Source organism: Otolemur garnettii, unplaced genomic scaffold, assembly GCF_000181295.1.
Source record: "Otolemur garnettii isolate 467f Iridium unplaced genomic scaffold, OtoGar3 scaffold00148, whole genome shotgun sequence".
Classification (NCBI taxonomy): domain Eukaryota; kingdom Metazoa; phylum Chordata; class Mammalia; order Primates; family Galagidae; genus Otolemur; species Otolemur garnettii.
The window spans coordinates 2,737,270-2,753,960 of record NW_003852543.1 but is presented as its reverse complement, the minus strand read 5'-3'; the positions used below and the strand labels follow the sequence as shown (position 1 = coordinate 2,753,960).

The following is a 16,691-nucleotide window of genomic DNA, read 5'->3' as shown; positions in this document are numbered from 1 at the left end:
GTAAGTTGCCCCAAGGCAGGGATTTTTGTCTCCATTGTATACCTGCGAATTCTTAGTGCCTAGAACAGAGGCTGGCACATAACGGAGACTCAGTAAACATCTGGAATCCATGACAGTGCAGAGTGGTCAGAGAGGGGCTCTGAGTGGATGGTTGAACTGAATCTTGAAAGATAAGTAGAATGATCAGAAGAAGAAACTACATTTCTCTGAATTTCTGTTTTCTCGGTTGTAAAATAAGGAGTTTGGTATGACTCAATAGCTCTAAGACATTTTCAAGAGCTGTTATGGCAGCCTGAAGTTGTCTACTTAGGCCACCAGTGTGACTGCAAATTACAACCTCACTCGGATTTCTGTCCTCATCTCTAAGATGCCTTTTGGCTAAAAATAAGCCAGATCACATACACTGGAGCCTTGAATATGGGTAAATCCTCAGCACAGAGGACTGGAAAAGATCATCAATATTCCCTTATTTAGCAGGAGACAATTTTGGACATTGGGGAGAATAGTGGGGCTCAGGAGGTAGAGATAGAAACTTTAAAACTCCCTTTCAAGAGCCAGTGTTTCCCCAGCTTGAAACTGTATTTTTCCACGTGAGTGAACTGTTTCAACGAGACATTTTAGTGGACTTGATAATAGTCACTTGATAATAGTCTACTAGTCTCAAGGTTTGGATCAACAGGCTGAATAGTCAAGTACAATAAACTAACTGATTTCCAGAGTGCCTTTTGGATGATACATTAATTGCCATGGTTGAGTTTTTACTGTTTGAAGTGCTTGCCAAGAAGAGAAAAGATTTTACCATTTATGACATTAGACCTTTATTGGTTCTAAGTTAAAGTATATACTTAGAATCTATAAAAGGTAGAACTTCCCCATGATTAAAATGGAGCATTCGCTTCAATGGCTCCTTGAATTCTGGAGCTGGAGATGCTTGCTTGGCCTGTTACCCTCCTGAGCCACAGCAGACAGCCCTGTCCTTCTATGAAGGACAACCAAGGAGGAAAGAACACATTTCTTGAGAGGAAGAAACAATATTGAATAGAAATATCAGGGAAAAGGAAAGCTTGGTCCCCCAAATAAAAAGGCTATTAATTGAAGAGGGAAATATTATTAACACTTAAAAGCATTATCCTCGTTATTAGAGATAATGTATGCCTGATTCTTATTACACATTATAATAATTATGTATATTTTAACATGTATATGTATGTATATATAGAGACAGTCAGACTGACTGTGCACAGTGACCAAGAAATTTTGGAATCAATCCATAGACTAAGTCACAGCACGCATAAATCATTTATGCCTTAATTGCTTATTTATACCTGGACAAATTTTCATTAAGCATACTGGTTTTCAAATGGTTTAATTAAAAAACCCTAGTTGTGGCATTTTATTATTTTGCACAATTACATGGGAAAAGCAGCTACATGTTTCACCTTTGTTAATACTGGTATTTGCTGGATTACATTATACATATACATATATGTGTAGAAACTTAAAAGATCACGAATGTCCCACAAGGAGACTTAATTTAGTCTGTGTCATTGGTGTGTATTTGCAAAACATTTTAACACTGCAAATGTTAGAAGTTTCAAGATCCAGTTTGTAGAAAAGTTTATACTCTACTGCAATGATGCTGATGAACTACACAAGCCTTTTAGGTTGCAACCCTGGCATGTTACATAAATATCACATGTCTAGCCAGCCATCCACAACCCAGCCTGGGCAGGGTGGAGCTCCAATTTTTCAACATTAAGAATGACTTTAGGAGAGTGGAGCAAGATGGCAGACCAGAAGAATTATTCAACTGAGTTCTCCTAGTACTACTGGGGAATAAAAAGAGAATCCAGCCACATCTTGTGCCAGGGACCTTACCCAGAGAAGTAGCTTCTGGAGCACAGCAAGGTGGTGGTGTGCAGTAGACAGCGTGTGGTCTGCAACAGTGGAGGTCTGATTTAAGTAGTCAAGTGACTGGGAGCTAATAAGAATGGCTGACCTCCCCCAGGAGTTCTGGGACAGGAGAAAGCCTTTCCGCAGTTTTTGGTTTGGGGGGAAAGTTGTGCATTGAGGAGAAAGGTTGGAAGTGTGGGCGGACTCAAACAGTATACAGCAACAAGATTTGAATACTGGGTAGAGTGGATTTACCATCAGTTTGGTGGCTGGCGAGGCAGCCATACTAGAAAGACCCCAGCTGCCAGGGTGCCATGGAGGGAATGCGGGGAGAAGGTCGTGAGGGTGGGCCTTTCAGCAGTGGTCTAAAGCACACAGTCATCTCTGTTTTGCCTGCCTTGATGGGAATTCCACTCTTGGGGCAGGGTGAATGGCTCCCTCACCCCCAGGGAACTGTTGTCAGGGGGCACTGTGAAATCTGCCTTTGACTGAGTCTGGACACAAGATCCCAACCCTACTGGACTGAATACTGAGGAAACAATCAGGCGATCACCGTGGGCAACTAAGTTAGGAACCAGGGTCATTGCCTTGAAACTAGAGAGAGGTTACTACTGTTCTCTGTCTCCTAAGGCCACAGCGCCACCTGGTGTCCCAGCAATATATTGTGATATCTCTGTCTCTCTCTCTCTCTCTCTCTCTCTCGCGCGCGCGCGCGCGCGCGCTCTCTCTCTTCCTATTAAAGTTGGTCCCTTCATATATATACATATTTTTAGTTTCCTTTTTAGTTTTTATTCTATTTCACTCCTCTCCTTTCTTTTGATACAGACTTTTCTACTTTTCTCATCTTTCCTTCATAAATTGCTTGTAAATTGTTTTTAGTTTCTTTTCTTTGCTGCTGAGGATGCTGCTGTTATTGGATATTTAAGCTTCTTTTGTGTCATGTTGTGTTTTATTTTTGCTACTTTGGTTGGTTCTATTCTTCCATTTTTACTTTCATCAAGAGCAAGGGCTCCTGTATTTTTGGTTATGGTATGTCAGCCTCATTTATTCTATTTCACTCCTCTCCTTTCTCTCTTTTGATACAGACTTTTCTACTTCTCTCATTTTTTCTTCATAAATTGCTTGTACAACAACTAAGATATCCCCTCTTTTCAGGGGGTCTTTCTTCTTTATTCCTCTTCCCTCTCTCTTCTTTACTTGATACAACTATATTTTTTAATTTTCTTTCTCTATTCTTATTTTATTATTATTATTTTTTATTGTTGGGGAATCACTGAGGGTACAAAGAACCAGGTTGTTATTATTATTTTCTTTTTTCTCTGAGTGCTGGGGCAGTATGGCTTTCATCTGGCTGGGAGGTCATGACAATAGTCTGGCTCAAGGAGGCCAAAAGATCATAGTCTAGGGACCTCTTCTACCCTTTGGTCTGGGAAGATGGTATTGGCAAGTCCACACCGCAGAAGTTTTCTTTTTCTTTTTGCTCTTTCTTTCTCTTCTTATTTTTGGCAGAGGTAAAGTCTGGCTTTGCTTTGGCTGGTAAGGAATTCCTGATTTTGAGGAACCCACCCACCCAGCACTTCAAAATCCTTGAGTTACAGGCATAACCTTAGCATCATGCTGACTGATACCATTTCTCCTATCACTCTCATTCTCTATTCCTGTCCTCATTCTCTCCTGTTCTTCAATTCTTTTCTTTCATCCCCTTCTTTTTTTCCTTTTTATTCTCATTCCTTCTTTTTTCTTCCTTCATTCTTTTCCTCTTGTTTCTCCCTGCTCACTCTTTTCTCTTCCTTTCGGCCTTATACCAAGAAGCCTCTTCAACACCTAAGCTCTGAGACAGGTAATTTAAATAAAAAGAGGAAGTAAGAAGGAAAAAGGAGGACAAGGAGATGAAAAAGAAAAAAGCATTCATGAGGAGGAACCAACAGAAAAAATTGGGCAACCTGAAAAACCAAAAAAGAGCAACTTCCCCAAGGGACCATGAGACAGATACTTCAAAAGACTCCACCCATATGAATTAATGAATTTGACAGAAAGGGAATTTAAAATATGGGTGATAAAGACAATAAAGGGAATGGATGAGAAAATGGAAAGACAGAACCAAAACATGGACAAGAGATATGTAGAATATAGAAAGGCTATGGCGCAGCTTAAGGAAATGAAGACAATCAGGGAATGTGAAGGTGCAGTAGAAAGTATCAAAAATAGATTAGATCATGGAGAATAAAGAGCTTCTGTGCTAGAGGATAAAGTTCTTGAGTTAACCCAGGTAATGAAAGAGGCAGAAAAGAAGAGAGAGAAATCAGAAAAGTTGCTTAGAGAATTATGAGACTTCATGAAGTGTTCAAAACTACAAATAATAGGGATTTTTAAAGGCAGTGGTTCTCAACCTTCCTAACGCCGTGATGTATTTTCATTGTTACAAAGAGGTCACAAACCACAGGTTGAGAACCACTGCGTAAAGGGGTAGAAGATTGTCCCCCCAAAATGGAAGCCCTACTGGAGACTATCATAAAATGAAAATTTTCCAAGTTTTACTAAAGATTCTGACACACTTCTATTAGATGGATATCAAACCCCAGGTCATCTCAACTCAAACAGAGCTTCTCCAAGGCACATTGTAATGCACTTGTCCAAAGTCACAACAAAAGAGAAGATTCTGCAAGCATCCAGGAGTGTCAACAGGGGCAGAGCCATTAGGATAACAGCAGACTTTTCAGCTGAAACTTTCCAAGCCAGAAGGGCATGGTCGTCCACCTTCAACATTCTTAAACAAAACAATTTTCAGCCCAAAATTCTGTATCCTGCTAAACTAAGCTTCAAAATTGATGGAGAAATCAAATCTTTTGCAGATATGCAAACACTGAAGAAATTCACCACAACACGACCAGTTCTACAGGAAATACACCTATTTTCAACACTGACCATCACAATGGACCACAAGCAAAGTAAACACCCAGAAGCCAAAGGTCAAAACTTAGCTTCTACAATGGGGCAAAAGTTAAAACTATATCACAGACTTCCACAAAATAAGATGAATAGAATTCTGCTATACTTATCCATTCCATCAATAAATGTCAATGGCTTGAATTCCCCACTGAAGAGGCATAGGCTGGTTAATTGGATAAAAAAGCACAAGCCATCCATATGTTGTCTCTAAGAAATGCACCTATCTTTGAAGAACAAATCAAGACTCATGGTTAAGGGATAGAAATCAGTATTTCAAGCAAATGGAAATCAGAAGAAGAGAGGGGTTGCAACCTTATTTTCAGATACAAGCAGATTTAAAGCAACTAAAGTTAAGAAAGACAAAGATGGACACTTCAGACTGGTCAAAGGAACAATACAACAAGAAAACATTTTAATTTTAAATATTTATGCACCTAACTTAAATGCTCCCAGATTTGTGAAACAGACCTTAATTGGTCTGAGGAATATTATATCCCATAACACCATAATACTGGGGACTTTAACACCCCTCTGACAGAATTGGACAGATCCTCTAAACAGAAACTAAACAAAGATGCAAAGGACTTAAATGTGACCCTAGAACAAATGAGATTAATAGACATATACAGAACACACCATCCCAAAGCTAAAGGATATACATTTTTCTCATCAGCCCATGGAACATACTCCAAAATAGGATACAAATCAAGCCTCAGAAAAATTAAAAGAATAGAAATTATACCTTGTATCTTCTCAGACCACAAGGCACTAAGAGTGAAAGTCAACAAAAACATTCATCCCCATACAAAGGCATGGAAATTAAAAAATCTTATGTTGAATGATAGTTGGATTCAGGAAGAGGTAAAGGAGAAAATCATTAAATTTCTCAGACATAAAATCAATGGAGACACAAATTACCAAAACCTGTGGCATACAGCAAAAGCAGTTGTAAGAGGGAAATTTATCTTATTAGTCGCCTTCAATCAAAAAACAGAAAGAGAGCACATCAACAAACTCATGAACCATCTTATGGAATTGGAAAAAGAACAACCTAATCTGAAGTCCAGCAGAAGAAGAGAAATAACCAAAATTAAATCAGAGATTAATGGAATTGAAAACAAAAGAATCATTCAGAAAATTAATGAAACAAAAAGTTGTTTTATTTTGAAATATAAATAAAATCTATAATCTAATTTGCCAGATTAACTAGAAACAGAAAAGTAAAATCTCTAATAACCCCAATCAGAGACAATAAAGAGGAAATAACAACAGATGCTGCAGAGATACAAGAGATTATCTCTGAGTACTACAAGAAACTCTCTGAACAAAAATTTGATGTGTGGAGAAATGGATCAATGCCTGGAATCTCATCCTCTCCCTAGACTTAACCAAGAAGAAATAGATCTCTTCAACAGACCAATTTCAAGAACTGAGACTTAAGAAACAATAAAAAATCTCCCAACAACAACAACAACAAAAATGCCCTGGTCCAGATAGCTTCATACCAGAATTCTGTCAAACCTTCAAAGAAGAGCGTATACTCATGCTGCAGAAATTATTCCAAAAAAATTGAGAAGGAAGGAATCTCCCCCCAATGTGTTCTATGAAGCAAACATCACCCTGATACCACCACTAGGAAAAGACTCAGCTAAAAAGGAAAACTTCTGATCAATTTATCTAATGAATATAGATATAACAATTCTCAACAAAACCCTAGCCGATAGATTACAGGTACACATTAAAATAATTTAATTATACATCATGATAAAGTAGGTTTCATATCAGGAATGCAAAGCTGGTTTAACATACACAAATCCATACACATAATTCACCATATCAACAGAACCAAAAATAAGACCATATGATTCTCTCAATAGATGAAGAAAAAGCATTTGATAAAATTCAGCACCCTTTTCTAATTAGAACACTTAAGAAAAAATAGGCATAGATGGTACATTTCTTAAATTGATCAAAGCCATCTACAACAAACCCACAGTTAATACTATACTGAATGGAGTAAAAACTGAAAGCTTTTCCACTTAGAACTGGAACAAGACAAGGTTGCTCTTTAATGCCACTACTATTCAACATAGTGCTGGAAGTTATAGCTAATACAATTAGGCAAGAGAAGGAAATAAAGGGCATCCAAATGGGGCAGAGGAAGTCAAACTCTCACTCTTTGCCAATAATATGATCTTATACTTAGAGAATTCAATGACTCAACCACAAGACTCCTGGAAGTGATCAAAAAATACAGTAACATCTCAGGATATAAAATCAATATCCTCAAATCAATAGCTTTTGTATGCCAATAACAGCCAAGTTGAGAAGCTAATCAAGGACACAATTCCCTTCACAGTAGCTTCCAAAAAAATGAAATACCTAGGAGTATACCTAACAAAAGAAGTGAAGGACCTCTACAAAGAAAATTATGAAATCCTAAGAAAAGAAATAGCAGAAGATATTAACAACTGGAAGAACATACCATGCTCATGGTTGGGAAGAATCAACATTGTTAAAATGTCTATACTTCCCCAAACAATCTACAACAATCCCCATTAAAATACCATCATCATACTTTCAAGATTTGGAAAAAAATAATTCTTCATTTTGTATGGAACCAGAAAAAACCTTGTATAGCCTAGGCAATTCTTAGTAATAGAAACAAAGCCAGAGGCATCACCCAACCTTTAGGTATACTATAAAGCCATAGTGATCAAAACAGTATGGTATTAACACAAAAATAGAGACATAGACATTTGGAACTTAATAGAAAACCATGAGATGAAACTAACTTCTTGCATCCACCTGATCTTTGATAAACCAAACAAGAACCTACACTGGAAAAATGAATCCATATTCAATAAATGGTGTGGGGAGAACTGGATGATCACATGTAAAAGACTGAAACTGGACCTGCACTTTTCACCACTTACAAAAATTGATTCAAGGTGGATAAAAGATTTAAATCTAAGGCATGAGACAATAAAAGACCTAAAGAAATTATGGGGAAAACAATTGAGGATATGAGCCTGGGGAAAAGATTTTATGAAGAAGATTTCCATAGCAACTGCATCAGCAACAAAAATAAATAAATAGGACTTAATTAAACTGAAAATCTTCTGAAAATCAAGGAGATGACAACCAAAACAAATAGACAAACTTCATATTGGGACAAGATATTTGCATATTATGAATCAGACAAAAGCTTGATAACTAGAATCTACAGAGAACTCAAATTAATCAATGACAACAACAACAAAAAAAGAGCCAACAATCCTCCCATATATCACTGGGCAAGAGACATGAATAGAACTTTCTCTAAAGAAAACAGATGAATACCTAGCAAACATATAAAAAAATGCTCATTGTCTCTGATCATCAGAGAAATGCAAATCAAAACCACCCTGAGATATCACCTAACCCCAGTGAGAATGACCCCACATCACAAAGTCTCAAAGTGACAGATGCTGGCATGGATGTGGAGAGAAGGCAACACTTTTACACTGTTGGTGGGACTACAAACTAATACAATCTTTCTGGAAGTAAGTATGGAGAAGTACTAAGTTCCTCAAAGAACTCAAATTAGACCTCCCATTTGATCCTGCAATCCCACTACCAGACATCTACCCAGAAGAAAAAAAGTCATTTTATCATAAGTACATCTGCACTAAATTGTTTATTGCAGCTCAATTTACAATTGCCAAAATGTGAAAACAACCTAAATGCCCACCAACTCAGAAATGGATTAACAAGCTGAGTTACATGTATACCATGGAATACCATTCAGCCATTAAAAAGATGGAGACTTTACATCTTTTGTATCTATCTGGATTGAGTTGGAACACATTCTTCTTAGTAAAGCATCACAAGAACGCAGGAGCAAGAATCCAATGCACTCAATTCTAATATAAAGGCAGCAGATGATCTAATACAAGGTGGTGGGTAGGGGAATGGAGGAGTGAGTAGAGGGGAAGAGGGAGGGGGATAGTGGGTCATGGTGCGTGGCACATCTTTTGGGGGTGAGACACAATTATAAGAGGGACTTTACCTAACAGATGCAATCAGTGTAACCTAATTCTTTGTACCCTCACTGACTCCCAAACAGCAACAACAAAAAGAATGATTTTAGCTCTGGGAATTTTGTAAATGCAGGTTAAGGAAGTTTCCTTTTATCCCTAGTTTTCATTTCAAAAGGAGGTTAAATTTGGCACATGCTTTTTGCATCTATTCAGATCACCAAATGACTTTTCTCTTTTAGTCTGGGGATATGATGAGTTACACTGATTTTCAAATGCTGAATCACCCTTAAATGCCTGGGATAAATTGCATTTTGTTATGTTGTATTACACTTTACTGTTTTTTCTATGTCCAATTTTATCGATTTGTGCCTTTATCTCTCATGTTCTTCTTTCCACCTCCTTTAAGTTTGACTTGCTTTTTTTGTCCTCTAGTTTTCTAAAGTGAAAGCTTGGTTTATTAATTCAACTCTTTTCTGTTTTATAGTATATTTATTGCTACACATTTCCCTCTACTAACTTTTCTTTTCTTTTTTTTTTCTGAGACAGAGTCTTACTTTGTTGTTTTCAGTAGAGTGCTGTGGTGTCATAGCTCACAGTAACCTCTATGTCTTGGGCTCAAGAAATCCTCTTGCCTTAGTCTCCCAAGTACCTGGGACTGCAAGCGCCCAGTTTTTGTTGTTGTTCGTTTGTTTTGTTTTATTTAGAGATAGGGTCTCACTTTTGCTTAGGCTGATCTCGAACTTCTGAAGCTCAAACAATCCACCCACCTTGGCCTCCAAGAGTGCTAGGATTACAAGTGTAAGCCACCATACCCAGCCTCCCTCTAATTATTAATTTACCTGCTTTCCACAAATTTTGATGTCCTGTGTTTTCATTTTAATTTGATTACAAATATTTTCTAATTTTCTTCATGGATTTCTCTTTGAAACATGGGTTCTCTATAACTGTGTGGTTTAATTTCCAAATATTTGGACATTTCCAGATTTTTTTTGCTTTATACCCTTGAAGCTATGTTGTTAGAATCATGCTAATTTAGAATGTTATATTTTCTTGATGGGTTGACTCTGTCATTATGAAATATCCCACTAGTTGTGGTGGTTCTTACTTTGAACTATACTATTTCTCCCATTAATGCAGCTAAAATGGCTTTCTTTCCGTTCTTGTCTGCATAGGATAATTTCTTCCATCATTTTACTTCCAGCTTTTTTGTATCCTTGTGTTTGAAATGGTTCTCTTGTAAGCAGTAAATAATTGTAGTTATTGTTAAGTCAGTCTGACAACATACTTGACATGTTTTGCCTCTTTATTTTTACTGTTATTGTTGATTTAGTTCGGTTTAAATCTTCATCTTACTGTTTGTTTTCCATTTATTTCATCTCCTTTATGTTCCTTTTTATTTTCCTTTATTCTTTCTTTTGAAATAAGTGTTTTTATTACTCTATTTCTCTATTAGTTTGACATACATCCTTGTACTTTTAGTAATTTTTCTGCTGTTTACAACATTCATCCTTAGCTGAAAGACTAGCATATATAAGTTCTTTGGTCACTTTCTACATATTGGTAGAATTTGGGAAATACACACTAACCTCAACTTTATCCCTCCCACCTTTGGTGCTTCTGTTGTCTATTTAAACTCTGTATATATGTGTATGTGTGTGTGTATTGATTTCACAAACCACTGTTGTTCTATACAACCAATGTTTATTAATATTTACTCACATATGTAACTATTTCAGGAGTTCAAGACCAACCTGAGCAAGAGCAAGACCCCATCTCTAAAAATAGCCAGGTGTTGTGGTGGGTGCCTATAGTCTCCTCTACTTGGGAGGCAAGATCTCTCAAGCCCAAGAATTTGGAGGTTGCTGTGAGCTGTAATGCCATGGCATTCAACTATAGGGTGACTGAGTGAGACTCTGTCTCAAAAAAAAAAAAAAAAACTTTATTTTGTTTGTATTTTTGAAGGATAATTTTCAAGGCCTAGAATTCTAGGAAGGCAGTTATTTTTCTTCAGTGCTCTTCTGGCTTCTATTGCTTCTGGGGAGAGGTCAGCCAAAGTTCCCCTTTGCTTCTTTCATGGTAACTTGCCTTGTTATTTTTCTTCTGGCTGTTTTTAGGATTTTCTCCTTTATTTTACTTGGCAGCAGTTTTATACACTATACGTAGGTGAGTTTTTAGTCATATTGACCCATCTTGGGTTTGTAGAGCTTCTCAATCTGTAACTTGGTGTGTGTGTGTGTTTTTTTTTTTAATCAGTTTTGGACAATTCTTGGCTATTATATTTTTAAATATTGTTTTGCTCCATCACTTTTCTCCTCTACCTTTTTTTTTTTTTTTTTGGAGACCTGATCTTGCTCTGTTGCTCAGGCTGGTGTGCAGTGGTGTCATAGGTCACTTCAACCTCAAACTCCTGAGCTCAAGCAATCTTCCTGCCTCAGCCTCCTGAGTAGCTGAGACTACAGGTACACACCACCAGACCTGGCTTGTTTTTCTATTTTTGGTGGAGATGGGATCTCACTTTTGCTCAGGCTGGTCTTAAACTCCTGACCTCAAGCAATACTCTTACCTGAGCCTTTCAAAGTAGTAGATTATAGGCACAAGCCATCGTGTCCAGCCTCTACTTTTGAGACCTGAATATATTTGACATTTTCCCTGTGTTTTCTTAAAAATATGTACTTCATGAAAGTGACCTTTATAAAATTAATAACAGGCTATGGTAGAGTCCTGAACTTTGCTAAGGTATAAGCATGGTTTTAAAAAGGCTACATGGGTTCAGCGCCCGTAGCTCAGTGGTTAGAGCACCAGCCACATACACCAGGGGCTAGCAGGTTCGAACCTGGCCTGGGCCAGCTAAACAACAATGACGACGACAACAACAACAACAACAACAACAACAACAAAGAGCTGGGCAATGTGATGGGTGCGTGTAATCCTAGTTACTTGGGAGGCTGAGTCAAGAGAATTGCTTGAGCCCAAGTGTTTGAGGTTGCTGTGAGCTATGACACCATGACACCACGGCACTCTACCCAGGGTGACATAGTGAGGCCCCTGTCTCAAAAAATAAATTAATTAATTAAAAAGGATACATGATAGTACTTCTGTAAGTACTACCACTCAAGGAACTGCAACAAACTGGCAACATATAAAGGTGATCATCATAAGGAACTAGGCCTATGGTACTGATATATACATGTGGTGTGTGTTGTTCTCAATAAATAAATAAGGATACATGATAGTACTTCTATAAGTGACCACTCAAGAAACTGTAACAAACTGGCAACATATAAAGGTGATCAACATAAGGAACTAGGCCTACTGTACTGACTGATATATACATGTGGTGTGTGTTTGTTCTATGAAAATTGCTATATTATACTGTACATTATATTTTTAAGAGGCATTTATTTATATAAAAATGCTGTTGTAGCCACACCTGGAGCCTAGATCCTTTGCACAGAGACTCAGCTGTGGGTCTTGACAAGATGGTTAGTGAATTCCTGGTAGGGAGACTTGTGAATATGGTCTTGGAGTCAGTAGCTGGTCTTGGAGATGGTGTCAAGAGTGGCCTTGGTGAAGTTGCCCAGGGTGGCAATGCAGCCCCTGACGGAGGTGTCGCAGTCATTGACTCCAGCCATCTGCAGCAGCTTCCTGGGCACAGGGGCTGAGTCAATGTCAGTTCCTCTAAGATAGTGGTTCTCAAACTTCTTAATGCCACAATGTATTTTCATTGTTGAAAAGGGGTCATGACCCACAGGTTGAGAACTGCTGCTTTAGGGGCAGGGATGAGATGTATCAGCACAGAGCCACAGTGGTCTGTCACCTTGCAAGGAATGTGCAGGGCTGCCAAGTTTATTCCCCCAGTAGCATCTCTGCATGGGGACAATGAGAGCTTGGCCAGGATGATGGCCCCTTGGGTGGCAGTGGCTACCTCCTTGGAGCACTTAACACCCTGACCAGCGTGGCCATTGTAGTCCCTGATGGGAACAAGCATCTTGAACCTGGTCAGCTGCCGAGTGCTAATGTGCTTTTGAACTGGCATAATTTTCAAAACCTCGTCTTTGAGAGATGTCCCTAGAAAAAAGTTAATGATCTCAGACTCTTTGATGGGCAGGGAGAAGAGATAGATCCCCTGTGGGGACTTGATCTTCATGTACTTGACCAGGCAGCTCAGCTTGGTGACAAGCATTTACTCCTTGTCCTCAGACTTGCCTTCTTGAGGTCCATAGCCTCAGCTGTGACCCTGACTGCCCCTGTGACCCTAGCCCTGGAGGCTGCTGCTGAATCCTCCATGGAAGCCTCCACTGCCTCAGAGGCCTCTGGCTGCACCACACCATTTGCTATTTGGTGTTTTCTTGGAGAAGAAGACATGTATCTTTTAAAGGAGGTCCCAGTGATCAATATGCCCATTAGCACAGAACATAAGAAGTATTCTGTTACATGGTGGGTGAATAAACTTAATTTCCTACAACAAACATATTCTAACAAATTTAATTTGCAAAACAAATAAAGAATGAGTAAATATAACTCTCCATAACAAACACAGTTAAAAGTTATTTCAAAGACAAAAACAATATATGAAAGTCAGGATGTCTCAAGGAGCTCCAAGCAAACAGGTAACAAGACTAGAATAAGTATTAATTTGTTAGGAAGGAAACTCCACCTCAATCTGGTTTAAATCTTAGTGCCCTCAAGGTAAAATTGGTTTGCTGCTACACAGTATGGCAAGGTCTGGAATTTGGGGGATTCACTGGGATACCACTTAATTTATTTTCATGTTCTGTTGTAAAAGTTTATGGAAAATTACAGCAACCTAATTAAGGCAGGACTGCCAGTGAATATCGAATAGGAAAGAAAGGTCATATCCTACCAACTAAAGAACCCTGTTCAGTAAAGAATAAGGAGAGCATGGAGCAAGGCAGTGGAAGGTGGCAGATGCCATTCTCACATAGATCCGGGAACCAGCTAGAAGCAGGGGTTGTAGCAGTAATACTTGTGTCATTGTTGCCCCTCCCCCACTACTTTATATGAAGACCATCACGGGTGACTAACTTTGTAAGTTTCAGAATCCTTTCCTCTAATGTCTTAGTCCTATTGGGCTGTTAGAACACACTACCATAGACTGAGTGGCTTGTAAACAACAAAAATTCATTTCTCTCAGTTCTGGAGGGTGGGAAGTCCAAGATTAAGGCATCAGCAGATACAGTGTCAGTGAGAGTTCACTTTCTGGTTCACTGACAGCACCTCCTTGCTGTTTCCTAACATGGCAGAAGGAAGGAAGTAGGGCTCTGGGGATTCTCTTTTAGAGGGCACTAATCCCATTCATGAGGCTCCACCTTTATAACCTAATTATGTCCCTAAGGCCCCTTCTCTTTTTTTCTTTTGAAACAGTCTCACTCTGTTGCCTCAGGCTAGAGGGCCATAGAATCATTATAGCTCACAGCAACCTCAAACTTTTGGGCTTAAGCAATCCTCCTGCCTCACAAGTAGGAGGGACTACAGGCACTGGCTACAATGCCGGTCTTATTTGTTTTTTAGTAGAGCTGGGGTCTCATTCTTTTTTTTTTTTTTTTAAGCAGAGCCTCAAGCTATTGCCCTGGGTAGTGAGTGCTGTGGCATCACAGCTCACAGCAACATCCAACTCCTGGGCTCAAGCGTCTCCTGCCTCACCCTCCCAAGTAGCTGGGACTACAGGCACCCGCCACAATGCCCAGCTATTTTTTGGTTGCAGCTGTCATTGTTGTTTGGCAGGCCCGGGCTCGATTCAAACCCGCCACCTTAGGTATATGTGGCTAGCACCTTAGTCACTTGAGCCACAGGCGCTGTGGGGTTTCATTCTTGCTTAGGTGGGTCTCTAATTCCTGAGTTCAAGGGATCCTTCCAACTTGCCCTCCAAGAGTGCTTAGATTATAGCTGTGAGTCACTGTGCCCAGCCACCAAAGACCCCTAGTCTTAATACCACCACATTGGGGATTAGGATTTCAACATATAAACTTTGAGGGACTCAAACATTCTGATCATCATAATGACCAAGCTGACATTACCCCACAGTGAACAGCAGCTCTTTTCCACCCAGACTGAAGAGAGGATGTTGAGAGGAAGAAGGTGCAGACTGCTGTGTTGCATTAGACTCCCCGCCAGGTCTTCTTTCCAGCTCCCATCTGCCCCCAGGAAGCTGATCTAAAAGGATTCTCTTTCATGGGTGGTCTTCAGGCTTCCATTTGGGTTGGTTGGGGTGGTGGCCATGGGAATGAGACACACCTGTCTTGATTTCCTTGCCTCTGTTTGGGGCACAAAATGTCAGGCTACTCCAGTGGCTGGAGGGAGGGGGAACCAGCATTCAGGAGTGGGGGTTCTCTGACCTCCATGCTGGAGGCCCACCGATGCTTGACAGGGTGTGTACTACCCTCTAAGAATATCCCCATGCAAGAGGGAGGGTGAAATTAAATGGCAAGTAAAAAGCAATGTGACAAGGAGAGAGGAAGAGAAAAAAATAAAGAAGAAAGGAGGGCTGGGGAGACTTACCTGAGGAAGAAAGGAAATAGTTTTACACTGTGATACCTGTAATGTCACTTTTGGCCTGCTTTTTGGACAGAGGGCCCCACATTTTCTTTTTGCATTGACCTTCTTAAGGCAGCATCTGTCCCTATTCTCCTTCTCTCTCTCTCTTTTTTTTTTTTTTTGCCTGGGCCTGGGTTTGAACCCGCCAGGTGCCCTACTCCTTCCGCTGCTCTCTCTCCTCTTTTTCCTCCCTCTTCCTCCTTTCTCCTAGTCCTTGGAGGAGCTGCTCCTCCCCCTTTTCCCCTTGGTCTAGGGAGGAGAATGAGGGTGATGCTAACTATGCCTTCCCGGCCCGGAGATTGTACTGGAGCTGCCATGTCTCTCCATCCCTTTGTACGTGGTTCTTTTACGAAATTTTCCTAATTTGAAGGTCACATCATTTTCCTGCTGGTGCTCAGAGTGCTACATCCTCTTACCTCCATCCCCAAAGACCTGATCTTTCTTCTGTGTTTCATAATATTTCCTGTCAGTTGTACGTATTAGAGCCATGTGTCTGAGAATCTCACACATTTTTTTCCGAACACCTAAGACATATCCAAGAGACTGGAGCTACAAATAAATGGTAGTTTGATAGGTTTATAGGTTTAAAGGCTGAGAGGCATGGTTGGAGCTGGATGCTAGGAATGACAGATCACAGACAGGATAAACCAGCAATAACCTGCTGATGGCAACAACATAACCAAATTGTTCAAAAACCTCCCTGTGCTGGGGCAGGAAACAAACAAAACTGTGGTGAAAGACTTTTGGGAGAGCAAAGAAACTTGTATAGGCCTCTCACTATCACATAAAAGTGCGAAATGGAAAACACGTGCTAGATAATCTTCATTCAGGGAGGAGTTACAATGCGGTTGGTGTGAGTTCAATGTTGGCGGAAACAGAAACCCATCTAAAACAAAGCTCGTTATTGATTGGCTGATAAAAATGTTGTGACCAGGGACTTGTGGGAACCTAAACCTATCTCTCCCCTAGGAGCAATGGTTCAGTATTCAATAATTCATTATTTGCAGCAACTGTATGATAATAACAAGAATCTACTGTGCTTCAATTTTTTGAGATTCAATACTCTTCTAAAAATCTAAATTCCATGTCAAGAGATGGTTTTTCTTTCTATTTTTTTGCTGAAGTCACAGACTGAAAAAACCAGGAATTTGAAAACTCCAACCACTATAAGCTCATGGAAAGACTGGTGAGTTGTTTGTAATCAGTAGTGGTTCCCCAACTCTACCAGGCACGGAAATCAGTTGTGGATGTGTTATGTGCAGGGGTCCCAGT

General features: G+C 39.6%; 1 protein-coding gene across 1 annotated transcript; it reads right to left on the bottom strand.

Annotated features, from left to right (window-relative positions):
* Positions 1 to 12,391: 12,391 nt before the first annotated feature.
* On the bottom strand, positions 12,392 to 13,065 carry LOC100965667 (40S ribosomal protein S2-like). Its single transcript, XM_012811042.1, has 2 exons — positions 12,625 to 13,065; positions 12,392 to 12,556 (listed from the first exon to the last, which is right to left on the bottom strand). Exons 1-2 carry the CDS (start codon positions 13,045 to 13,047, stop codon positions 12,392 to 12,394), a joined length of 588 nt encoding a protein of 195 aa, XP_012666496.1. The 5' UTR covers positions 13,048 to 13,065.
* Between the last annotated feature and the right edge of the window lie 3,626 nt (positions 13,066 to 16,691).

Bases quoted from the DNA above. Each gene is read 5' to 3' on its own strand.
- LOC100965667 (XM_012811042.1), bottom strand. From the start codon at position 13,047: ATGCTTGTCACCAAGCTGAGCTGCCTGGTCAAGTACATGAAGATCAAG. The intron at 12,557-12,624 runs GTTCTCAACCTG...AAGAAGTTTGAG, and splicing joins TCCCTGCCCCTAAAGCAGCA to AACCACTATCTTAGAGGAAC.